The sequence below is a fragment of the Elephas maximus genome, chromosome 13 (genome assembly GCF_024166365.1).
Source record: "Elephas maximus indicus isolate mEleMax1 chromosome 13, mEleMax1 primary haplotype, whole genome shotgun sequence".
Taxonomy (NCBI): Eukaryota; Metazoa; Chordata; class Mammalia; order Proboscidea; family Elephantidae; genus Elephas; species Elephas maximus.
In genome coordinates, this window is record NC_064831.1 from 90,604,898 (window position 1) to 90,632,366 (window position 27,469).

The following is a 27,469-nucleotide window of genomic DNA, read 5'->3' on the forward strand; positions in this document are numbered from 1 at the left end:
TCCTAAAGAAAAGGGAACTTTGAAAATTGTTTTATGATTAATGTTAATAAATAAACTAGCTTACACTGGCAGCATGCCCAATAGTTCACAAAGCACTTTCCATTTTGAACCTTTGAGCAGATTTGTGAAGTGCATGGGTTTTTGTTTTTTTAAGGGGTGAAGGACTTGCCAATAAGCAAACAGCCAGTAAACAGAAGAGTCTGGACTCCGACCCAGATTTTCTGGCCTCAAACCTAATGGCTATTTTCACATCACCAAGCTCTTTAATAATGATTTAATATGTGTTTATTTAAAATTATTCTTTCACCTTTATTAAACTAAAGAATAAACAACAAGAGAAGCCATCTATCAAACTTCATAAGCACCATAAAATGGGTGAATTCTTCTGTCATCTGGGTACAGGGAATGGCTTTTCATTTACATGCAAAAGCCAAATGTAAAAGAAAAGGTTGATAATTTTACCATTTTGAAAGAAAATGTATGCATAGCAAAAACATTATGAACCTCCCCCAGCACACACACACACACAAAATCCTGTAGAGCTAATAAACAAGTTCAGCAAGGTTACAAGATACAAGATGATGACACAAAATCAACTGTATTTCTATACACTAAAAAAAAGTGTATACACTAGCAATGAACAATTTGAAAAGGAAATTAAGAAAACAATTCCATTTATAATAGTATTTAAAAAATTAAATACTTGAGAATAAACTCAGCAAAAGAAGTGCAAAACTTACACTTTGAAAGCTACAGAACATTGTTGAAAAACATTTAAAGAAGACCTAAATAAATGGAAAGACATCCCATGTTCGTGGATCAGAAGACTTAATATTGTTAAGATGTCAGTACTCCCCAAGTTGACACAAAGACTCAATGTAATTCAGACCAAAATCTCAGGTGACCTTTTTTTTTTTCTTTTTGCAGAAATTGAGAAGCCGACTCTAAAGCTCATAAGGAAATGTAAGGGACCTAAAATAGCCAAAATAATCTTGAAAGGGAAGAACAAAGTTAGAGGACTCATACTTACTGATTTCAGAGCTTACTATAAAACAATAGTAATGGAAGGCAGTGTGATACTGGCATGTTCTTACGTGCCGTTACGTCGGTTCCGACTCATAGCGACCATATGTACCACAGAATGAAACACTGCATACTGGCTTAAGGACAGACATATCGATCAAGGGAATAGAACTGACAGCTCAGCAAATCATATATCCGATAAGGGTCTAGGATGTAGTGTTCAGAATATAAGAACTCTTATAACTCTCCAACAAAAAGATGAATAACCCAATTAAAAAAATGGGTAAAAAATTTGAAAAGGCAGTTCTTGAAAGAAGACATACAAATAGCCAATAAGCATATAAAAGATGTTTAACATCATTAGTCTTTAGAGAAATGCAAATCCAAACCATGATGAGATAACCACTTCACGTCCTCTAGGGTGGCTATAATCAAGACACAAAAATAACAAGTGTTGGCAAGGATGTGGAGAAAGCGGAACTCTCAGTCCCTGCTAGTGGGAATGTAAAATGGCGAGGCTGCTTTGGAAGACAGTCTGGCAATTCCCCACAACATTAAATGAAAAGTTACCATATAACCCAGCAGTTCTACTCCTAGCCTTACACCCAAGAGAACTGAAAACATATGTGCACACAAAAACTTGTACACACATGTTCAACGCAGGGTTATGCATAATAGCCAAAAGTGGAAAGAATCCAAACGTCCACTAATTAACGAATGGCTAAACAAAAGGTGGTGTATCCGGTACAATGGAGTGTTATGCAAACATAAAAAGGAATAAAGTATTGATACATGCTACGACACGAATGAACTATGACATGAATGAACCATGACAGCATTATGCTAAATGAGAGAACCAGACACAAAAGGCCACATATTATATGATTCCATTGATGTGGAACGGGCAAATTCAAAGAAACAGAAAGCAGACCTGGGGTTCCCAGGGGATGGAGGGAGGAGGGAATGGGCTTTCTTTTTGGGGTGATGAAAACATTCTGGAATTAGATACTGGAAATGGTTGCACGAGCTCGTGAATATAATAAAACCACCGAATCATATAGTTTAAAAGGGTGAATTGTATCATGTGTGAATTACCTCAATAAAAAAGAATACTGAGAAAAATAAAAATACAAGTGACAAATTGGGTAACGATATTTACAACATATATAATAGATAAAGGGACAGTAACTGTAGTAGTAAAGAACCGCCATAAGTCAAAGGAAAAAAGACTGAAATCCTACAAAAAAAAAAAATGGCCAAATGGTATGAATAGACAATTCACCAAAAAAAAAAAAAAAGATATTAAAAAGTCTCTTAATCATGTAAAAAGATCTTTAATGCTGTTTTAAATAAAAGAGATACAAATTAAAGCTTTACTGAGATAATCATTTCTCACCCATCAGGTTGGACTAGTCTAAAAGCTTGACAATACACTCTGCTGGAACAGGCTGTGGGGAAACAGGCAGGCTGGTACACTGCCGGTGGGAAGGCACATGGTACAAGCTCAGCGAAAGGCAATTTGGCAATATGTCACAGAACTACCAATTCATGCTTCCTTTGACCTAGCAGTCCCACTTTCAGGAATTTACTCTGAAGAATTTACTCTCAACTCCAACAGTATGGAAGTATGTACCCAAACCACTGCCATCGAGTTGATTCCGACTCATAGCAACCCTAAAGGACAGAGTAGAACTGCCCCATAGATTTCCAAGGAGTGCCTGGCGGATTTGGCCTGCTGACCTTTTGGTTAGCAGCCGTAGCACTTAACCACTAAGCCACCAGGATTTCCATGGAAGTATGTGTGTATATATATATATGTATATATACATATATATATATATATAGTTACACGTTACAATATTATTTGTCATTGCAAAACATTGGAGCTTATCTAAAGGCCCAAACATAGAAAACTACTTGAAAAAACTGTAGTACATACCCAGAATGGATTATCTATCATACATCAGTACAAATGAATAAGGAAGATTTCTATGAAGTGCTATAAAGTGATTTCCAGGAAATTTTGCTAAATAAAAAAAAAGCAAATACACAAACAGTAAATAAATTGGAGGGTAGAAGAAGGGCTATTCCTAACAGCAGCATGTCAGCATAAAAGGTGAATGCGAATGGAATGGTAGAGCTGGGAAAGGGCCACTTTACAATCATCACAATAATGACTGGCTAAGGAAAGATTCGTAAGTGGGTGCTAAATCTAGAAGGAACACTTAGACAAGGAGCAGGATATTCACATGGTCTTAAAACGTCTCTTTACAGAACGCTCGTTAGCCGCAAGGGGAAAAATACAAACTACACAGTGAAGAAAAAGGAGCCTTGGTGGCACAATGGTTAAAGCAATCAACTGCTAACTGAAAGGTCAGCAGTTCGAAACCCCCAGCCACTCTGCAGGAGAAAGATGTGGCAGTTTGCCTGCATAAAGATTTACAGCCTTGGAAACCCTGTGGGGTCACTATGAGTCAGAATCAATTCAATGGCAGTGAGTCCAGGAACTGGACATCACCTTGATAGAAAGTAATGTCACCAGCAAAGGCTGGACAGACATGTGCTTCCAGACTCCATCACCTCAAGAAGGACATAATACCCTCTTGTATTCCAGCCAAGCACACATCTCCTAAATCTAGTCATGAGGAAGCAGCAGACAAACCCAAACTAAGGAATAGTCTACGCTTAAGGTTATATATCAACTTGGCTACGCCATGGTTCTCAGTGGTTTGGCAGATATTATGCAATCATCCTCCATTTTGTGATCTGATGTGAGCAACCAATCAGTTGAAAGTGGCGTTTCCTTGGGGGTGTGGCCTGTATCCAATATATATGGATGTTCTGGCAAAGCTTGCCCTCTTTCAATCCTGCATCCAACTTGGCATCCTCTGACCTCTGGTTCTTGGGATGTGAGCTAGCGGCCTGCCATCTGACCTGCATATTTTGGGATTCCCCAGCTCCTGCAACTCTGTGAGCCTTTTGCCTGACCTGCTGATTTTGGGTTCATCAGCCCCTGCAACCACAAGTCAGAAGAAGCCTCCAGCCTGATGACTGACCCACGGATATGGGACTTGCCAGCCTGTACAATTTTGTGAGCAATTTCTTGTAAATAAATCTCACTCTATATATTTATATACGTGCTTCACTGGTTTTGCTCCTCTAGAGAACCCAGCCTAAGACAATTCTTCAAAAGCTTCAATGTCATAACAAAGTTCAGGCTGAGAAAGTGTTCCAGGTTAAAGGAGACCTGAGCCATGGCTACTAAATGTAATACATGATCCTGGACTGGACTTTGCACTGGAGGGAAAAAAACTGCCATAAAGGACAGAATTGGGACAATTGTAAAAGCTGAAATATAGCCTGTACCAATGTAAATTTTCCTGAATTTGATAACTGTACCATGGTTACATAAAAGAATATTCTTGTTTTAATGAAATATACACTGAAGTATTTCCGGGATAAAAGAATACAACATAGCCAACATACTTTCAGATGATTAAAAAATAAAGACAATACTCTCTCATTGTATGTGTGCATATAAGTGTATGCATGTTTGGATAGGTGTCTACACAGAAAGACAATATAAATGTGGCAAAATATTTAAAAACGGTGAATCTGAGCCCCACAAACATGGGAGCTACCTAAACTCATTTCTCATTCATGGATTGTTAAAGGCTCCCGAGAGTGGTATGATCTGATACACTGGAGGGCAGCATTTATATTTGAATCCCTTTGCTAATCCCTCCCTTAGACATTTGAATTTCTTCCTCTAAGCCAGTGTTTCCTAAATGGTCTGGGGAATACTAGTGTCTCACAGAGCTGATTCAATTCCCTCTTGATTCACAATCACATTGGCATATTAATGCACTGTAAAACCATGTGTTAAAGAAATCTGTTTGAGTTTAACTTAATATTTTCCACTTTTATTTATCTGCAAACACTTTTTCCAGGAAAGTCTATGAATGCTAGCAAGATGCCAGTATCCTACGGAACACAGTTTGGGAAATGCTTCTCCAAACCACGCTCAAATCTTTGTAATGCCTACTGCTGGTATTGGGTCTCAAAAGTCACCTACTATTCCAGAGAATTTTGTCAGTGGTGACCATTCTTGAGGATGACTCTGAGGATATTATCACAGGATGTCTTCCTTTGAAATTTAGAAATGGGTGCAGCAGAGGCTGTGCTGAGACTTTGAGAGTAGATCTGGATTTAGTCTTGAAAAATTTAGGATACTTGTACTAATGTTCATTTCAGCATTACTCATACTAGCCAAAAAGTCGGAACAACCCAAGAGTCCATCAACAGATAAATGGATGAATAGGATGTATTCAGCCCTAAAGAGAAAAGAAGTTCTGGAACATGCTATCACACGGATGAACCTTGAACACATGATGCTAAATGAAATAAGTCAGACATAAAACGACAAATATCATATGAGCCCACTTATATAAAATATCTAGACTAGGCAAATGCATAGAGACAAAAGTTTACTAGTGAATACCAGAGATGGGTGGAGGGAGGGGACAAGGAGGCCTCAGTGCTTCAGGGACACTGGCCTTCTGCTAAGGGTGATGGAAAAATTTGGAGAATGGATCATGGTGATGGTTGAACAACATAATAAACATAATTAATGTCACAGAATTGCACCTGTGAAGAATGTTGAAATGGCAAATGTTTTGTTACATATATATTTACTACGATAAGAAAATGAAAACAAAAACAAATATTGAGCTCACTTTTTCTCCATCACCCAATAGCACCCATGCCCACACTGTAAATGGCACAACCGTTCAGTTGTCCAGGTCAATAACCTGGGAATCATCTTTGACTCTTCACTTTCCTGCCTCTCCTCACAGTCAATGAATCATCAAGTACCATCAGTCAATTCTGCCTCCTAAACATTTCTCAACATTTCTTCTCTTTATCCCCACTACCATCATTCTAGTCCAAGCCACCATCATATTTAGCCTTCACTACTTCAACAGCCTCCTAACTGGTCTCTCCACTTCCACAGTCCATTCTCTACCTACCAGCCAGAGTAACCTGTCTAAAAAATACTGAGTTTGAATCTGGACTACACCATTTATTGGCTGTGTAGTCTTGGGAGAGAAAATCACTCAACCTACTAATTCTTGATTTCCTTATCTATAAAATGGAAATAATAATATATCACGGGTAGTAATAATGATTAAAAGAGATAACCCAGATAAAGGGAGAATATAGGATACTTTAGTTGTCATTATATCTCACTTGAAATAACAGGAGGGTTTTAGCTTATTTTTTACAATTTTTGTAGAGAAAAATTCTCAGAAAAACAAAATATGCTTAGTGTATGATATGACTCGACGGCACTGGGTAGTGTATGATACCATACAAAGACATCAAACTCAATGAAAATTCTTATGATAAAGTAGAATAGTGGCTAACAGATGACAACTCTAAGTGGCATGAAGGAGATATTAGAGTATACTAGAAAAAAGTCCTAATCAGTTTGATTATATAAGCTCTAAATAAATACTATTGGAGAAAGAAACTTTGGGAAATAATACTTAAATTATGCAGATAGTGTGAGGAAAACCCTCTTTTGGGAATCTTGGGCTGTTAGCGGAATGTGCACCTGGTAACAGGAGCCCAGTTTCCAGCATTCACTTGGTCATCTAATAAAAAAAAAAAAACCAAACCCCATGCCCTCGAGTCGATTTGACTCATAGTGACCCTTTAGGACAGGGTAGAACTGCCCCATAGAGTTTCCAAGGAGCGCCTGGCGGATTCGAACTACCGACCCTTTGGTTAGCAGCCGTGGCACTTAACCACTACGCCACCAGGGTTTCTGTCATCTAATAAGCAAGTGTTTATTAAGCAGTGACCCTAGGCCAAGTGTTCTACTCATCTTTAGTGGATAAGAAAGTCAGGCATTTTCAAAGCTGTTAGTCCGCTGGTGTCTACGGAAAGCGCTAGGTCCAGAACAGCTTTGGTGGCCAGCGTATTGCAGCTTACCTGTAATAAATGGTTGATGCACGAGTCGTGTGATCCCAGGGCTTGTTCCACACCTGCTAGTTCCCTCAGTACTGGGACACACTCCAGACTTTTTTCACCTTTACTGCTCTGGATATATTCCAATGCCTCTTGATAATGGGGCAGAGCTTCTTTTGATTTCTTCTGACCTTGATACAGTCTAAAAAAAAAGCAAAGAAACTATTTTTAAAAAAATTAAAATTGAAAATGTAGGTGGTTTGGTAGTTAGGATTTGGTTAACTGACCACTGTTGTCTGGATTCATTTCCTAGCCCATGAAGCCTTTACTCCAAGAGGCAGCAGGGGACAGTGGTTAAGGGCATGAACTCAGGAGTCACACCACTTGGGTTCGAATGCTGACTCCACCGCTTACCAGATGTACAATCTTCAAGTTATTTAGCAGTTTCCTCATCTGCAAGTTAAGGATAATAATAGTGCCCACTTCATTAGGTTAGTATGAAGACCGAATTAGTTAATATTTACAAAAACTCTGTGATGGCCAATTTTGTATGTCAATTTGGCTAGGCTAGGATACTCACTGGTTTGGCCAGATACTGGACTGGTTGCTGTTTGTAATACGATGTGATGCAAAGTAATATAATGACCGTCCATGATCTGATGTGATCAACCAATCAGTTGCAAAGGAAGTTTCCTTGGGGCGTGGTTTGCCTCCAGAACATATATGGATATTCTCGCAGAGCTAGCTAGCTCTCTGTCTTGACCCTTGTCACCTGACCTCCAGTTCCATGACCTGCAGAAGTCTCCAGTCTGCCACTTGACCTGCAGATTTTTCATTTTCCAGCCCCTGCAATCCTGTGAGCCAGCAGAGGTCTCCGGCCTACTGCCTGACCTACGGATTCAGGACTTGCCATCCCTACAATTACATGAATCATTTCCTTGAAGTGAATTTCTCTAAATACATGTTTATTTATATATATATGTCTCACCGGTTTTGCTTCTCTAGAGAGCCCAACTAAGACAAACACCAAGAACAGTTTCTGACACATAGTAAGTGCTATGTGGGTGGTAGTTTAAAAAATATAAAATACTTGATAAAACAACCACCACGATAATAAAGAATGCTAGGATGCTGATAACTGGTCTGTTGAGAAATTACAGAAATAGTCGAAGACTAATAGTGCATAGAAGTACTATATTCATATAGCATTATCATACTAATTATATTAATACCAATTATTATACTAATTAGAAGTCCCTGGGTGGCACAAAGGGTTGAGTGCTTGACTACTACCGGAAAGATTTGTGGTTTGAACCCACCAGAGGCACATCAGAAGACAGGTCTGTACATCTGATTCTAAATATCACAGCCTTGAAAACCCTATGGAGCAGTTCTACCCTGCACATATATGGTCTCCATAAGTCAAAATTGACTCGATGGCAACTAACAACTACAAAAACCACAACATTATACTAATTATACGTATTATGTTGTTGTTAGGTGCTGTTGAGTGGGTTCCGACACACGGTGACCCTGTGTGCAAAAGAACAAAACACCGCCTGGTCCTGCACCATCCTTACAGTCATTGCTATGTTTGAGCCCATTATTGCAGCCACAGTGTCAATCCATCTCACTGAGGGTCTTCCTCTTTTTCGTTGACCCTCTGCTTTACCAAGCGTGATCTCCTTTTCCAGGGACTGCTTCCACCTGATAACATGTCCAAAGTACATGAGACAAAGTATTGCCATCCTTGCTTCTAAGGAGCATTCTGGCTGTACTTCTTCCAAGACAGATTTGTTCGTTCTTCTGGCAATCTACGGTATATTCAACATCTTCACCAATACCAAAATTCAAAGGCATCAATTTTTTCTCAGTCTTCCTAATATATTGTCCAGCTTTCATATGAATATGAAACGATTTAAAATACCATGGCTTGGGTCAGGAACATCTTAGTCCTCAAAATGACATCTTTGCTTTTCTATACTTTAAAGAGGCCTTGTGTAGCAGATTTGCCCAATGTCGTACGTCATTTGATTTCTTTTTCTTTATTCTCTTTTTTATTGTGATTTCTTTTTCTTTATTCTCTTTTTTTTTTGTGCTTTAGATGAAGGTTTACAGAGCAAATTAGTTTTTCATTAAACAATTAATATACATACTGTTCTGTGACATTGGTTGCCAACCTCACAATGTATCAACATTCTCCCCTCTAGACCTTGGGTTCCCCATTATCAGCTTTCATGCCCCCTCCTGCTTTCTTGCCCTTGTCCCTGGGCTGGTATGCCCATTTAGTATCATTTTGTTTTAGGGGCCTAATCTCCGCCTGAACGGTGAATCTCAGGAGTGACTTCAGTACTGAATTAAAAGAGTACCTGGGGGCCATACTCTCAGAGTTTCTTCAGTCTCTGTCAGACCAGTAAGTCTGGTCTTTATTTGTGAGTTAGAATTTTGTTCTACATTTATCTCCAGCTTTGTCTGGGACTCTCTATTATGATCCCTGTCAGAACAGTTTGTGGTGGTAGCCGGGCACCATCTAGTTGTGCTGGACTCAGTTAGGTGGAGGCTGTGGTAGTTGTTGTCTGTTAGTCCTTTGGACTAATCTTTCCCTTGTGTCTTTGGTTTTCCTCATTCTCCCTTGCTCCAGATGGGTTGGGACCAGTGAAGTATCTTAGATGGCCATTCACAAGCTTTTAAGACCCTAGACGCCACTCACCAAAGCAGAGTGTAAACATTTTCTTTATAAACTATGTTATGCCAATTGAGCTAGAGGCCTCCCAAGACCATGGCCCCCAAGCCTCAGCTCGGGGAGTGTGGATGTGTCTATGAAGCTTCCGTGACCTTGCCTTGGTCAAGTTGTGCGGACGTCCCCAGTATTGTGTACTGTCTTACCTTTCACCAAAATGATCACTTATCTATTGTCTATTTATTGTTTTTCCATCCCCACTCCTCCCTTTCCTCATAACCATCAAAGATTGTTTCTTTTGTGTATAAACCTTTTCATAAGTTTTTATAATATTGGTCTCATACAATATTTGTCATTTTGTAACTGACTTATTTCACTTAGTATAATGGCCTCCAGATTCATCCATGTTGTGGGATGTTTCGCAGATTCATCGTATTTCTTTAATGTTGCATAGTATTCCATTGTGTGTATGTACCATAGTTTATCGATTCTCCTGTTGATGGGCATCTAGGTTGTTTCCATCTTTTTGCTATTGTGAATAATGCTGTAATGAACATGGGTGTGCATTTGTCTATTCGTGTGACAGCTCTTATTTCTCTAGGATATAGTCATAGGAGTGGGGTTGCTGGATCATACGATAATTCTATTTCTAGCTTTTTAAGGAAGCACATACCATTTTTCAAAATGTTTGTATCATTTTGCATTCCCACCAGCAGTGCATAACAGTTCCATTCTCCCCACAGCCTCTCCAATATTTGTTATTGGTTATTTGTTTTGATTTGTGCCAGCAATGTCGGGGTCAGATGGTATCTCATTGTAGTTTGGATTTGCATTTCTCTAATGGCTAGTCCGCTATGAGTCGGAATTGACTTGACGGCACTGGGTTATGGGTTTTTAATGGCTAGTGACCGGGAGCATTTCCTCATGTGTTTGTTCACAGCCTGAATGTCTTCTTTGGTGAAGTGTCTGGTCATGCATGTCCTTTGCCCATTTTTTAATTGTATTATGTGTCTTTCTTTTTTTCTTTTTCTGTAGAAGAGTTGGATTTCCTGCAGATTTTAGAGATTAGATCTTTGTCGGATTTGTCATAGCCAAAAATTTATTCCCAGTCTGTAGGTTCTTTTTAACACTTTTGGTGAAGTCTTTTGATGGGCCTAAGTGTTTTATTTTTAGAAGATCCCAGTTATCTAGCTTATCTGCTGGTGTTTGTATACTGTTCATTGTGGTTTGTATCCTGTAATATGGGTTCTGTCTCATTTTTTTGTAGATGGACATCCAGTTTTGCTAGCACCATTTGTTAAAAAGATTGTCTTTTCCCCATTTAATGGACTTTGGGCTTTTATCAAGATCAGATGACCGTAGGTGGATGGATTTACATCTGGGTTCTCAATTCTGTTCCATTGGTCAATGTGTCTGTCATTGTACCAGTGCCAGGCTGTTCTGACTACCACAGCTGTGTAGTGGGTTCTGAGGTCAGGTAGTGTACGTCCTCCTACTTTATTCTTCTTCTTCAATAGTGCTTTACTTGTCCAGGGCTTCTTCCCTTTCCATATAAAGTTAATGATAAGTTTTTCTATCTTCCTTATTCACTGTCCAGCTTTCCAGTGCATATAGTGTAATTGAAAACACCATGGCTTGGGTCAGGTGTACCTTAGTCGTCAAGGGGACATCTTTGCTTTTTAATATTTTAAAGAGATCTTTGGCAGCAGATTGCCCAATGCGATGCATCTTTTGATTTCTTGAATGCTGCTTCCATTGGTGTTGATCGTAGATCCAAGCAAAATGAAATCCTTGACAAGTCTTTTTTTCATTTATCATGATGTTGTTTATTGGTCCAGTTGTGAGGATTTTTGTTTTCTGTACATTGAAGTGTAATCCATACTGAAGGCAGTGGTCTTTGATGTTCATCAGTAAGTCCTTCAAATCCTCTTCACTTTCAGCAAGCTAGGTTGTGTCATCTGCATAATGCAGGTTGTTAATGAGTCTTCCTCCAATCCTGATGCCCCATTCCTCCTCATATAGTCCAGCTTCTTGGATTATTTGCTCAGCATACCGACTGAATAAGTATGGTGAAAGGATACAACCCTGACACATACCTTTCCTGATTTTAAATAACACAGTATTCCCTTGTTCTCTTTGAACAACTGTCTCTTGGTCTGTGAACAAGTTCCACACGAGCACAATTAAGTGTTCCGGAATTCCCAATCTCCACAATGTTATCCATAACTTATTACGATCCACACAGCTGAATGCCTTTGCAAAGTCAATAAAACACAGGTAAACATCTTTCTGCTTTCAGCCAAGATCTACCTGACATTAGCAATGATATCTCTCATCTCACGTACTCTTCTGAATTCAGCTTGAATTTCTGGCAGATTCCCATTGATGTATTGCTGTGACCATTTTTTAATCAACCACAACAAAATTTTACTTGCATATAATGTTAATGATATTATTAGATAATTTCAGCATTTGGTTGGATCACCTTTCTTTGGAATGGGCATATACATGGATCTCCTCCAGTCAGTTGGCCAGGTACCTATTTTCCAAATTTCTTGGCATAGCTGAGTTAGCACTTCCAGCTTTTCATCCATTTGTTGAAACATCTCAATTGGTATTCCATCAATTCCTGTAGGCTTGTTTTTTGCCAATGCCTTCGGTGCAGCTTGGAATTCTTCCTTCAATACCATCCATTCTTCATGATATGCTACCTCTTGAAATGGCTGAGTGTTGACCAATTCTTTTTTTTTTTAATTTTTATTGTGCTTTAAGTGAAAGTTTACAAATCAAATCAGTCTCTCACGCAGAAAACCTATACACACCTTGCTACATACTCCCATTGCTCTCCCCCTAATGAGACAACCCAATCCCTCCCTCCACTCTCTCTTTTTTGTCCATTTCACCAGCTTCTAACCCCTCTACCCTCTCATCTCCCCTCAAGGGAGGAGATGCCAACATAGTCTCAAGTGTCCACCCGATCCAAGAAGCTCACTCCTCACAAGCATCCCTCAACAACCTATTGTCCAGTCCAATCCACGTGTGAAGAGTTGGCTTTGGGAATGGTTCTTGTCCTGGGCCAACAGAAGGTCTGGGGGCTATGACCACCAGGGTCCTTTTAGTCTCAGTCAGACCATTAAGTCTGATCTTTTTACGAGAATTTGAGGTCTGCATCCCACTGCTCTCCTGCTCCCCCAGGTGTTCTCTGTTGCGTTCTCTGTCAGGGCAGTCATCGGTTGTAGCCAGGCACCATCTAGGTCTTCTGGTCTCAGGATGATGTAGTCTCTAGTTTATGTGGCCCTTTCTGTTTCTTGGGCTCATAATTGCGTGCTGTTCATTCTCCTTCGATCCGGGTGGGTTGACACCAATTGATGCATCTTAGATGGCTGCTTGCTAGTGTTTAAGACCCCAGATGCCTCTCTCCAAGGTGGGATGCAGAATATTTTCTTAATAGATTTTATTATGCCAATTGACTTAGATGCCCCCTGAAACCATGGTCCTCAACCCCCCGTCCCTGCTACGCTGGCCTTCAAAGCATTCAGTTTATTCCAGAAACTTCTTTGCTTTTCATTTAGTCCAATTGTGCTGACCTCGCCTGTACTGTGTGTCATCTTTCTCCTCACCTGAAGTAGTTCTTATCTACCATCTAATTAGTAACTATCCCCTCCAACCTTCCCTCCCCCTCCTCTCATAACCATCAAAGAATATTTTCTTCTCTGTTTAAACTATTTCTTGAGTTCTTACAATAGTGGTCTTATACAATATTTGTCCTTTTGCAACTGACTAATTTCACTCAGCATAATGCCTTCCAGGTTCCTCCGTGTTATGAAATGTTTCACAGATTCCTCACTGTCCTTTATCGATGCATAGTATTCCATTGTGTGAATATACCATAATTTATTTATCCATTCATCTGTTGATGGGCACATTGGTTGCTTCCATCTTTTTGCTATTGTAAACAGCGCTGCAATAAACATGGGTGTGCATATATCTGTTCTTGTAAAGGCTCTTATTTCTCTAGGATATATTCCAACAAGTGGGGGATTGCTGGATCGTATGGTAGTTCTATTTCTAGCTTTTTAAGGAAGTGCCAAATCGATTTCCAAAGTGGTCGTACCATTTTACATTCCCACCAGCAGTGTGTAAGTGTTCCAATCTCTCCACAGCCTCTCCAACATTTATTGTTTTGTATTTTTTGGATTAATGCCAGCCTTGTTGGAGTGAGATGGAATCTCATTGTACTTTTGATTTGGATTTCTCTAATGGCTAATGATTGTGAGCATTTCCTCATGTATCTGTTAGCTACCTGAACGTCTTTAGTCAAGTGTCTTTAGTTTTGCCTATTTTTTAATTGGGTTATTTGTCTTTTTGCAGTTGAGTTTTTGAAGTATCATGTAGATTTTAGAGATCAGGCGCTGACTGGAAATGTCATAGCTAAAAACTTTTTCCCAGTCTGTAGGTAATATTTTTACTCTTTTGGTGAAGTCTTTGGATGAGCATAGGTGTTTGATTTTTAGGAGCTCCTAGTTTTTCTTCTGCATTGTTAGTAATATTTTATACACTGTTTATGCCAAGTGTTAGGGTTCCTAATGCTGTCTCTATTTTTTCTTCCATGATCTTTATCGTTTTTGATTTTATATTTAGGTCTTTGATCCATTTTGTGCTCGTTTTTGTGCATGGAGTGAGGTATGGGTCTTGTTTCATTTTTTTGCAGATGGATATCCAGTTATGCCAGCACCATTTGTTAAACAGATTGTCTTCTCCGCATTTAACTGTTTTGGGGCCTTTGTCAAATATCAACTGCTCATATGTGGATGGATTTACGTCTGGATTCTCAATCCTGTTCCATTGGTCCATGTATCTGTTGTCATACCAGTACCAGGCTGTTTTGACTATTGTGGAGGTATAATAAGTTCTAAAATCAGGCAGAGTAAAGCCTCCCACTTTGTTCTTCTTTTTCAGTAATGCTTTGCTTATCCAGGGCCTTTTTCCCTTCCATACGAAGTTGCTGATTTATTTCTCCATCTTATTAAAGAATGTCATTGGAATTTGGAATGGAATTGCATTAAATGTATAGATCACTTCTGGTAGAATAGACATTTTTATAATGTTAAGTCTCCCTATCCATGAGCAAGGTATGTTTTTCCACTTACGTAGGTCTCTTTTGGTTTCTTGCAGAAGTGTATTATAGTTTTCTTTGTATAAGTCTTTTACATCTCTGGTAAGATTTATTCCTAAGTATTTTATCTTCTTGGGGGCTACTGTAAATGGTACTGATTTGGTGATTTCCTCTTCGATGTTCTTTTTGTTGGTGTAGAGGAATCCAGCTGATTTTTGTATATTCATCTTGTATCCCAATACTCTGCTGAAGTCTTCTATTAGTTTCAATAGTTTTCTTGAGGATTCTTTAGGGTTTTCTGTGTTTAAGATCATGTCGTCTGCAAATAGAGATAATTTTACTTCTTCCTTGCCAATCTGGATGCTCTTTTTTTCTCTGTCTAGCCTAATTGCTCTGGCTAGGACCTCCAACACAATGCTGAATAAGAGCGATGATAAAGGGCATCCTTGTCTGGTTCCCGTTCTCAAGGGAATGCTTTCAGCCTCTCTCCATATAGGATGATTCTGGCTGTTAGCTTTGTATAAATGCCCTTTATTGTGCTGAGGAATTTTCCTTCTATTTCTATTTTGCTGAGAGTTTTTATCATGAATGGGTGTTGCACTTTGTCAAATGCCTCTTCTGCATCAATTGATAAAATCATGTGGTTCTTGTCTTTTATTTATGTGATGGATTACATTAATTGTTTTTCTAATGTTGAACCAACCCTGCATACCTGGTATGAATCCCACTTGGTCATGGTGAATTATTTTTTTGATACTTGGTTGAATTCTATTGGCTAGAATTTTGTTGAGGATTTTTGCATCTACATTCATGAGGGATATAGGTCTATAATTTTCTTTTTTTGTGGTGTGTTTGCCTGATTTTGGTATCAGGGATATGCTGGCTTCATAGAATGAGTTTGGTAGTATTCCGTCCTTTTCTATGCTCTGAAATACCTTTAGTAGTAGTGGTGTTAACTCTTCCCTGAAAGTTTGGTAGAGCTATGCAGTGAAGCTGTCCAGGCCAGGGCTTTTTTTTTGTTGGGAGTTTTTTGATTACCTTTTCAATCTCTCCTTTTGTTATGGGTCTATTTAGTTTTTCTACCTCTGTGTTAGTTTAGGTAGGTAGTGTGTTTCTAGGAATTCATCCATTTCTTCTAGGTTTTCAAATTTGTTAGAGTACAATTTTTCATAGTAATCTGATATGAATCTTTTAATTTCTGTTGGGTCTGTTGTAATATCGCCCATCTCATTTCTTGTTTGGGTTATTTGCTTCCTATCCTGTTTTCTTTTGTTAGTTTGACCAATGTCGTATCAATTCTGTTGATTTTTTCGAAGAACCAGCTTTTGGTCTTGTTAATTCTTTGAATTGTTTCCCTGTTTTCTATTTCATTTAATTCTGCTCTAATTTTTATTATTTGTCTTCCTCTGGCACCTGCGGGTTTCTTTTGTTGCTCTCTTTCTATTTGTTCAAGTTGTAGGGGTAATTCTTTGATTTTGGCCCTTTCTTCTTTTTGGATGTGTGCATTTATTGATATAAATTGACCTCTGAGCACTGGTTTCACTGTGTCCCAAAGGTTCTGATAGGAAGTGTTTTCATTCTCATTGGATTCTCTGAATTTCCTTATTCCATCCTTAATGTCTTCTATAATCCAGTCTTTTTTGAGCAGGGTATTGTTCAGTTTCCAAGTGTTTGATTTCTTTTCTCTGCTTTTTCAGTTATCGATTTCCACTTTTATGGCCTTATGGTCAGAGAAGATGCTTTGTAATATTTCCATGTTTTGGATTCTGCTAAGGCTTGCTTTATGCCCTAACATGTGGTCTATTCTCGAGAATGTTCCATGTGCACTAGAAAAGAAAGTATACTTGGTTGCTGTTGGATGGAGTGTTCTGTTTATGTCTATGAGGTCAAGTTGGTTGACTGTGGCATTTAGATCTTCCGTGTCTTTATCGAGCTTCCTTCTGGATGTCCTGTCCTTCACTGAAAGTGGTGTGTTGAAGTCTCCTACTATTATTGTGGGGCTGTCTATCTCACTTTTCAATGCTGATGGAGGATGTTTTATGTATCTTGCAGCCCTGACATTGGGTGCATAAATATTTAAAATGGTTATATCTTCTTGGTGTATTGTCCCTTTAGTCATTACACAGTGTCCTTCCTTATCCTTTATGATGGATTTAACTTTAAAGTCTATTTTGTCAGAAATTAATATTGTCACTCCTGCTCTTTTTTGATTGTTGTTTGCTTGATATTTTTTTTCCATCTTTTGAGTTTTAGTTTGTTTGTATCTCTAAGTCTAAGGTGTGTCTCTTGTAGGCAGCATATAGACGGATCGTGTTTTTTAATCCATTCTGCCACTCTCTGTCTCTTTCTTAGTGCATTTAGTCAATTTACCTTCAGGGTAATTATGGGTAATTTCGATGTCTTTTTTTGTGTGTTGTTGACAGTTTATTTTGCCCATTTAATTTATCTTTATATATTGTCCTTTCCTTATATTTGTTGTTGTTGATTTTGTTTCTGCTGAGTCTCTATTTTTTTCTTGTATTTTATTTTGATGAGTAGAATAGTTTGTCTCCTTTGTGGTTACCTCATTATTTACCCCTATTTTTCTAAATTTAAACCTAACTTTTATTTCTTTGTATCGCCGTATCTTCCTCTCCATATGGAAGGTGTATGATTACCTTTCTTAGTCCCTCTTTTTGTTTTAATGTTGTCTTCTTTTACATAATAACATTGCTGTTACCCTGTTTTGAGCTTTTTTTTTTTTTGATTTTGCTTTGTTTTTTTTTAATTTCCCTGTCTGGGTTGCCTTCTGATTGCTCTGCCCAGTGTTCTAGGCTTGGGCGGATACACGATATTATTGATTTTCTAACCAAAGAACTCCCTTTAGTATTCCTTGTAGTTTTCGTTTTTACAAATTCCCTAAACATCTGTTTATCTGGAAATGTCCTAATTTCACCTTCATATATAAGAGACAGTTTTGCTGGATATATGATTCTTGGCAGGCAATTTTTTTCCTTCAATTTTTTATATAAGTCATCCCATTGGCTTCTGGCCTGCGTGGTTTCTGCCAAGTACTCTGAGCTTATTCTTACTGGCTCTCCTTTGCAGGTGACTTTTTGTTTATCCCTAGCTACTCTTAAAATTCTCTCTTTATCTTTGGTTTTGGCAAGTTGGATTATAATATGTCTTGTTGACTTTCTTTTAACATCTACCTTATGTGGAGTTCTACGAGCATCTTGGATAGATATCTTCTCATCTTTCACGATATCAGGGAAGTTTGCTTCCAACAAATCTTAAACAATTGTCTCTGTATTTTCTGTTGTCCCTTCCTGTCCTAGTATTCCAATCACTCGTAGGTTATTCTCTTAATAGGGTCCCACATGATTCTTAAGTTTTCTTCATTTTTTAAAATTCTTTTATCTGATTTTTCACCAAATATATCAGTGCCAAGTGATTTATCTTCACGTTCAGAAATTCTGGCTTCTACTTGCTCAGTTCTGCTCCTCTGACTTTCTACTGAGTTGTCTACTTCTGTAATTTTATTGTTGATCATCTGAATTTCTGATTGCTGTCTGTCTATGGATTTTTTCAGCTTATTAAATTTTTCATTATGTTCCTGAATAATCTTCTTAATTTCTTCTGTTGCTTTATCTGTGTGTTCCTTGGCTTGTTCTGCGTATTGCCTCATTTCCTTCCTGATGTCTTGAAGGGTTGTGTATATTAAACTTTTGTATTCTGCCTCTGGTAATTCCAGAAAGGCACTTTCACCTAGAAGATCCCTGGATTCTTTGTTTTGAGAGCCTGTTGAGGTGATCGTGGTCTGTTTCTTTATGTGACTTGATATTGACTGTTGTCTCTGAGCCATCTATAAGTTATTGTATTAGTTTATGCTTGCTTACTGTGTCATAGCTGCTTTGTTTTGTTTTGATATGACCAGATGGGTTGATTGAGTGAGCTACCTTGATTATTTTTGTCTTTGGAGCTCTGATGTCGTGCCCCCAGATGGCTAGAGCTGTTATCAGGAATATCAGTCTAGGAGTCGTTAATTTTTCTGGTGTGAATTCAGCTCAGGTGTCCAGGTAGCTGATCGTCACGTATGTGGCACAGGCTCTGTCCTACAGTCTTAGAGGGGGCAGGGGTGATTGGTGTAGGTACCGGTATCTGGCTACAGCAGGGGGTCATGCTCTGAACAAGGCAGGGGGTTGAGAACCGACCCCTGAGTGTCTCTGAGGAAAGCGCATCCCTGTTCCCTAGAGCGTGCAGGTGGGTGGGTTCTGCAGATGGACCATGGCCACCCAGTGGTTTTGGCTGTAAGGTCTGGGAGGTACCAGTTATCCTTGGACCCTGTCGTGGGTGGCTGGGTGATCTGAATGGAGCTACCAGCCTGTAGGCCCCGATGTGGGTAGGTGAGGACTCTGTTTAATAGGGAAAGCAATGTCAAACATCAAACACCCACCTCTCCACCACATAGCTGAAATGGTTGGAGTCTGCTAACAAGGGCCTATTCTCCTGAAATAGGCCCGCACAGGTCCATGCAGAGGGGAAAGGTCCTCAAAGTCCACAGATTGTTTATGCCTGGACAGAAGCCACTTCTGTTCTAAGCTCCCCCAGTTAGTGGAGCTGCTAAATTATCTTTTCCCCCAAGTGCAAATTTTTTCCTTCTCCAAGGCCGAGAGAATGGCTCTAGGCACTCAGCAGTGCCTATCTCAGGCCCAGGGAATTCAGCTGCTGATGTTGGCTTGGGGGTGGGGCTGGGGCCCATTAAAATACATGCAAGTACTTAGCTTTTGCAGAGAGCGCCATTCTTCTCTGGTTCCGGAGGTGTGAGTAGGTTCTGTGGCTGGATGCTTCTCCCTGAGGAAACTGCAGCCAAATGCTACTATCAGCCCTCCACCGCGGCTCCGGGAATGGTGCCCGAGGGCTCCCTGTGATTCAGGTCTGGTAATTCCTCTCTGCTTCTGAACCGTCTCTTCCTCCACCTGCCCCTCTGTTTGTTTTCTAAGCTTGCCTTCGATGCTCAGGGCTCCTGGCTTGTCATAAATACACTCGTTTCACTTGTTTTTTTCGGGTCTTTGTTGTAAAGCATCTGTCTATTCCGCCATCTTGGTTCCGTCTCCCAATTCTTTTTTGTGCAGTGACTCTCTGTATTATTTCTATCTTCTTTTGATGTATCCTGGGCCATTCAATATCTTGCCCACAGAAATCTTCAATGTTGCCACTCAAGGCTTCAATTTTTTCTTCAGTTCTTTCAGTGTGCTTTCCTTTGGTTTTCTAACCCCAGGTCTTTGCACATTTCGTTATAATACTTGTCTTCTGAAGCTGCCATTTGAAATCTTCTGTTCAGTTCTTTTACTTGATCATTTCTTCCATTTGCTTTAGCTACTTTACATTGAAGAGGAAGTTTCAGAGTCTCTTCTGATGTCCATTTTGGTGTTTACTTTCTTTCCTGTCTTTTTAATGACCTTGCTTTCTTTGTGTATGATGTCATTCCACAACTCTTCTAGTATCTGGTCTTCAGTGTTGAATGCATAAATTCTATTCTTGAGATGGTCTCTAAATTCAGGTGGGATATACTCAAGGTCGTACTCAGGCTCTCGTGGACTTGTTTTAATTTTCTTCAGATTCAACTTGAACTTACATATGAGCAATTGATGCTCTGCTCCCCAGTCAGCCTCTGGCCTTGTTCTCTTTGATGCTATTGGGCTTCTCCACCATCTCTTTCCACAGATGTTGTTGATTTGATTCCTGTATATTCCATGCAGCAAGATCCATGTGTGTAGTTGCCATTTGTGTTGTTGAAAACACGTATTTGCAATGAATAGGTCGTTGGTCTTGCAAAATTCTATAATGGGATCTCCAGCATTGTTTCTATCACCAAGGCCATATTTGCCAACTACCGATCCTTCTTTGTTTAACTTTTGCATTCCAATCTCCAGTAATTATGAATACATCTTGATTGTATGTTTGGTCAATTTCAGACTGCAGAAGTTAGAAAAAGATCTTCAATTTCTTCATCTTTGGCATTTGTGGTTGGTGCATAAATTTGAAAAAGAGTATTAACCAGTCTTCCTTGTAAGTACATGGATATTATCCTATCACTAACAGGATAGATCTTGAAATATTCTTTTTGACAGTGGATGTGACGCTGTTCCTCTTCAATTTGTCATTCCTGGCATAGGAGACTATATGATTGTCCAATTAAAATGACCAATACCAGTCCATTTCACCTCACTAATGCTTAGGATATCCATCTTCAAGTGTTCCATTTCATTTTTGGCAACTTCCAATTTTCCTAGGTTCATACTTCGTACATTCCACGTTCCAATTATTAGTGGATGTTTGCAGCTGCTTCTTCTCATTTTGAGTTGTGCCACATCAGGAAATGATAGTCCTGAAAGCTTGACTCCATCCATGTCATTACAGTTGATTCTACTTCGAGGAGGCAGCTCTTCCCCGGTTGCATTCTGAGAGGTTCATCTTCTGGCACTGTGTAAGATAATGTCCTGTGGCTATTCATAAGGTTTTCACTGGCCAAATCTTTTAATAAGTAGATCGCCAGGTCTTTCTTCCTAGTCTGTCGTAGTCTGGAAGCTCTGCTGAAACCTGTCCACCATGGGTGACCCTGCTGGTATTTAAAATACTGGTGGCATAGATTCCCACATCACAGCAATGCACAAGCCACCACAATACAACGGCTGGCAGACGAGTGGTGGATATATATTATATAATAATATATTGTAGTATAATAGAGAAATTATAGGATAGTATTAGAGATGCTGTAAAACATTCCCATTTACTGTTGGGGAGAATGTAATTTAGACATAAGCTTTTCTACATCAAAATTTCACATACCCACACACACATTTCTTTTGACCACAATTTCCATTTCAGTTGGAGCCCTAGTGGTGTAGTAGTTAAAAGCTATGGCTGCTAACCAAAAGGTCAGCAGTTTGAAGCCACCACCTGCTCCCTGGAAATCCTATGAGGCAGTTCTACCCTGTCCTACAGGGTCACTAAGAGTTGGAATCTGCTTGATGGTAACGGGCTTGGGCTTCCATTTTAGGTAATTTATCCTAAAGAGATACTGTGGCAGGCAAAGAGGTAATACGCAAGACTGTTTACCTTAGCATTTTTATAACAGTGGAAAAGTACAAAGCATTTAAAATGTACCGCTGGGGATCATCTAAGCAGGATATAGTAAGGACATTTATATTATACAATACCATGCAACCATTAAAGTTCATGCTGAGCCACATTTTTCAACCTAGAAATATATCCATTATGTATCCTTCTGTGAAACAAGCAGGTTACAAAAATATTATGTATAATATAATCACATGCATGTGAAAATTTTATATCCAACCTTTATTACACACGTGCATAGGAAGATGTCTGAAGAGACGGTCACTAAAATGTCAGCAATAGTTATCTCTAGGCAGTGGGATCACAAGTAATTTTACTTTCCTTGTTTATGCTTCCTAAATTTCCCAAGTTTTCTTTTATAAAACAATATTACTTTCATATCCGAAAAATGTTAATTTAAATATTATAATAGTGGCTATGAGAAAGCATTCTTGTAGCTTCTTTGGATAATAATCTTTCGCATACAAAAATTATCTCTACATACTGTTCAACGAACACAACAATAAACATTTTAAAAAATCTTCTCTGAAATATTGGCTAAGATTCTTACAGATTTCTTCTTTCATGGAAAAAATTTCATGTATAAAATTCATAATGAAAGAAATTAATCCTTTCATTTTTGCCCTCCACCCCAGAACGAAAAGGCCTTACGAGTCCCAAGCTGACGATGGCGTTGTAAAAAAGTGGCTAAGAGACAGCACAAAATAGATCTTATTTTTCAACTCATGCATTGAGTATTTTCACACCTATCTTTGCTCTACAATAAATTCCAAAGGTATTCTCTGACAGAAGATATAAAGATCCTTTTTATATTTGTGGTTCAGATAGCCATAATGATATAAAAGGCTGATTGAAGAGTTTATGGACTGGAATATCTTCTGTAATTTTAAAGAGATTTAAAACAGTGGAAGAGGTCAGGGATGTGTGCTTGGATCAAGCAGTGTTTTAGTTTGCAGGAAGTCTAGTCTTGAAAGGGAAGAGATTAATAGGTGATCTAGTAATAATGCTAGGAGTCCCTTGGTAGTGTAAATGGTTAATGAACTCGGCTGCTAACCAAAGTTTGGCGGTTCAAGTTCACCCCGCGATACCTTGGAAGAAAGGCTTTGTGATCTACTTCTGAAAAATCAGCTACTGAAAACCCTATGGAGCACAGCTCTACTCTGACACACATGGGGTTGCCATGAGTAACAACTGACTGGATGGCAACTAGTTTGGTGAGAAATACTGCTCTTGCCTTCTGATTCCTCATGAACTTGGAATGTTAGCAACTACTCGTTAGCTTTGTAAGTTTCACGCTTTATTTTTGAAGAGAAAACCCTCCATGATCCCTGGTGACAGGAAAAGGTTTTGAAACATATGGTTGGCAACAAAGCACTTAGACTCCTGGTAGACAAAGCTTAAGTAATCAAGAACAAAACTGTGGCTTGTGGTCCACATCTAGCTTACTGTCTGTTTTTGTAAATAAAGGTTTATTGACACACAGTCACACTCATTTGCTTATGTATTGTCCATGGCTGATTTTGCACTACAATGGCAAAGTTCAGCAATTCCAACAGAGACTGTACGGCCTGCAAAGCATGAAGTATTTATTATCTGACCCATCACAGAAAGTTTGCTAACCACTGATCTACAATCTAGAGAGAGTTACATACTTTCAAAATGATTTCAGATTTTTTCCACCTAATTGAGCCTAGAGAACTCAGACAATGCCACAGATATCTGATCAAAGGGGGAAAATATTCATTTTCTTCCCTTCTCATGTTCCTGAATGATGCAGTGTGCCAACGGAGTAAATGCCTTTAAAAGAATAGTTCCTTTGTTTGCAAGGCTGCCTATAAAAGTCCTGGAACAGTAATAATGCAAATCCAAATACCAACATGATCTCGTCTGGGCAACGGCTTTAGAAGAAAGCAATATTAGAAGCTCAGTAATCAAGCCCACAAAGGAGAAAAGAAGCAAAAACATTAATTAGTAACAAGGCATGCATTCATTCACATATCAAAAATGCCTCCTTTCCAGAGAGAGGAAACTAAAGAAAAATATCTGGGGGCTTGAAATGGAGACAATGGACACCTTGTACCCACCCACTAATCATCTTAGCCAAAGTATAGCATATTAATCCAAATTAACTCCATGTTGGCCTTTCAGGTATCAAAAAGTCACCCTTCAAATACATGACTCTCAGAGACATGATGAGAGGCAGGGCAATCAGTCCCCAAGTACTGCGGCAGGCGTAGAAAACCTGAACTGTGGCTGAGCATCCTCACTTACTCAGCCACATAGCCCTGGACAAGAACTACATTTCTATGAACCTTGATCTCCTGAGCTGAACCCTCGTGACTAAAAGTGGAACCCTCATACACTGCTGGTGGGAATGTAAAATGGTGCAGCCACTTTGGAAAATAGTGTTAGTTCCCTGAACGGTTAAACATAGTTCCCATACGGCCCAGCAATTATCATTGCTGTTAGCTGCCATCGCAACTCGGCCCCCCACTCACGGTGACCCCACATACAATGGAACAAAATGCTGCCTGATTCTGTGTCATCCTCACGATCAGTTGTAGATACGCAAGAGAAAGAAAAACATATATCCATATAAAAACTTGTAGATGAATGTTCACAGCAGCACTAATCATAATAGCCAAAAGGTGGAAATAACCAGAATGTTCATCAACCGAGGAATGGATTAATAAAATGTGGTATATCCACATAATGGAATATTATTTGGCATTAAAAGAAAGAAGCACTCATACATGTGTTACAACATGGATGAACCTTGAAACCATTATGCAAATGAAAGAAGCCAGACACAAAAGGCTACATATTGTATGTGTTTTAGTCATCTAGTGCTGCCATGACAGAAATACCACAAGTGGATGGCTTTAACAAAGAGAAATTTATTCTCTCATAGTCTAGGAGGCTAGAAGTCTGAATTTAGGGCATCAGCTCCAAGGGAAGGCTTTCTCTCTCTGTCGGCTCTGAAGAAAGGTCCTTGTCATCAATCTTCCCCTGGACTAGGAGCTTCTCTGTGCAGGAACCTCAGGTCCAAAGGAGGCACTCTGCTCCTGATTCTGCTTTCTTGGAGGTATGAGCTCCCTTCTCTCCGCTCACATCTCTCTTCTATATCTCAAAAGAGATGGGTTTAAGACACAATCTAATCTTGTAGATCTCATCAACATAACTGCTGCTAATGCATCTTATTACAACACAGTCATAGGATTTACAAGACAAAGGAAAATCACATCAGGTGAAAAAATGGTGAACAATCACACAATACTGGGAATCATTGCCTAGCCAAATTGATTGACATATTTTTGGGGGACACAATTCAATCCATGACGGTATGATTCTGTTTATATGAAATGCCTAGAATAGACAATTTATAGGTCATTTAAAAGTGGTTGCAGCAGTACACTGACAGGGAACTGCCAGAAATTCAAGCCTGATTCAGAAGAGGACATGGAACTAGGGATATCACTGCTGATGTAAGATGGATCCTGGCTGAAAGCAGAGAATACCAGAAAGATGTTTCCTGTGATTTATTGACTCTGCAAAGGCATTCGACTGTGTGGATCATAACCATAACATTGTGGAGATTGGGAATTCTAGGACACTTAATTGTGCTCATGAGGAACCTGTACATAGATCAAATGGCAGTCTTTTGAACAGAGCAAAGGAATACTGCATGGTTTAAAATCCAGTCCACCCAGAGACACCTCGGAAGAAAGGCTTTGTGATCTACTTCTGAAAAATCAGCTACTGAAAACCCTAGGGAGCACAGTTCTACTATAACACACATGGGGTCACCATGAGTCCAGAAAGGTGTGTGTCAGGGTTGTATTCTTTCATCAAGCTTATTCGATCTGTATGCTGAGCAAATAATCTGAGAAGCTGGACTATATGAAGAAGAATGGGGCATGAGGATTGGAGGAATACTCATTAACAACCTGCAATATGCAGATGACACAACCTTGCTTGCTGAAAGTGAAGAGGACTTGAAGCACTTATTGATGAAGATCAAAGATTACAGCCTTCAGTATGGATTACACCTCAACATAAAGAAAGATAAAAATCCTCTCAACTGGACCAATAAACAACACCATGATAAACAGAAAAGATCGAAGTTGTCAAGGATTTCATTTTACTTGGGTCCATAACCAATGCCTATGGAAGCAGCGGTCAAGAAATCAAATGGCACATTGCATTGGGCAAATCTGTTGCAAAAGACTTCTTTAAAGTATTAAAAGCAAAGATGTCACTATAAGGACTACGTTGTACCTGACCCAAGCCAATTGCCTCATATGCATGTGAAAGCTGGACAATGAATAAGGAAGACCAAAGAAATGAAGCCTTTGAGTTCTGGTGCTGGCAAAGAATACTGAATATACTATAGATTTCCAGAAGAATGAACAAATCTGTCTTGGAGGAAATACAGCCAGAATGTTCCTTAGAAGTGAGGATGGCGAGACTTCATCTTATATACCTAATGTACTTTGGATATGTTATCAGGAGGGACCAGTCCTTGGAGAAAGACATCAAAAGGTCAGCAAAAAAGGAGGAAGACCCTCGATGAGATGGATTGACACAGTGGCTGCAACAATGGGCTCAAGCACAACAATGATCATGAGGGTGGCACAGGACCAGGCAGTGTTTTGTTCTGTTGTGCATAGGGTTGCTATGAGTTGGAACCAACTTGACGGCATCTAACAACACCCGACAGCATAGAGACAATAGTTTCATGGTTTCCAGGGGCTGGAGGGGGAAGAAGAAAGGGGAGTGACTGTTAATAAGTATGGTGTTTCTTTTGGGGGTGATGAAAATTAAAAAAAAAATTAATGTGGTGGTATTTGCACACTTCTGTGAAAATACTATTGAATTATACACTTCAATTAGGTGAATGATCTGGTATGTGAATTACGTCTCAATAAATCTGTTATAAAAAAAGGTTCATTATTTTGGAATTTTGGAAGCAAAACTGGATATAAATGAGATTCAGTAGTAGCGACAGAACTAGTAGTTTTTGTTTAAACAAATAATTGTAACAGTAATTATTCAGCAAAAAATCAAAATATTTTTCTCTAACATCATCCTCAAGCCAGTAAGCATTTCTAACTTGCTCACTCAAAGCAGGTCTGGAAAAGATGTACGATCTGGCTCTGAATTAGCACTGCCTGATTCCATGATATGGGTTATGTTCATCACAGTGTGCAACCATCACCATTACCCAGTTCCAAATTATTCCACCACGATTCGCATAAACACAACGCCCCCTAAGCAATGACTCCCTCCCTCTCTCTCTCATCCCTGGTAGCCACTAATAAAGCTTTGATACACTTGCCTATTTGAAGTATTTCGCAAGTGAGATCATACAACATTTGTTCTTTTGTGATTGACTTACTTCACTCAGCCTAATGTTCACAGGTCCGTCCACATTATCGCACGAACCAGGGCTTCATCTGACTGCATTCTTTTGAGCTCATCTAGCTCTTTCCAGTCGAGCTCCCTTGCTGCCAGCTCCCTTCCAGTTCCCAACTGTGTTGTATATATCTTCTGTG

General features: G+C 39.2%; 1 protein-coding gene across 5 annotated transcripts in view; it reads right to left on the reverse strand.

Moving 5' to 3' along the window:
- TTC23 (tetratricopeptide repeat domain 23) overlaps positions 1 to 27,469 on the reverse strand; it is a 133,437-nt gene that overhangs the window by 71,923 nt on the left and 34,045 nt on the right. For all 5 annotated transcript variants that reach the window (XM_049906150.1, XM_049906152.1, XM_049906149.1 and 2 more), the window contains one exon: positions 7,021 to 7,198. In XM_049906150.1, the coding sequence (XP_049762107.1) occupies positions 7,021 to 7,198 (178 nt within the window). The remainder of the gene's footprint in view (positions 1 to 7,020; positions 7,199 to 27,469) is intronic.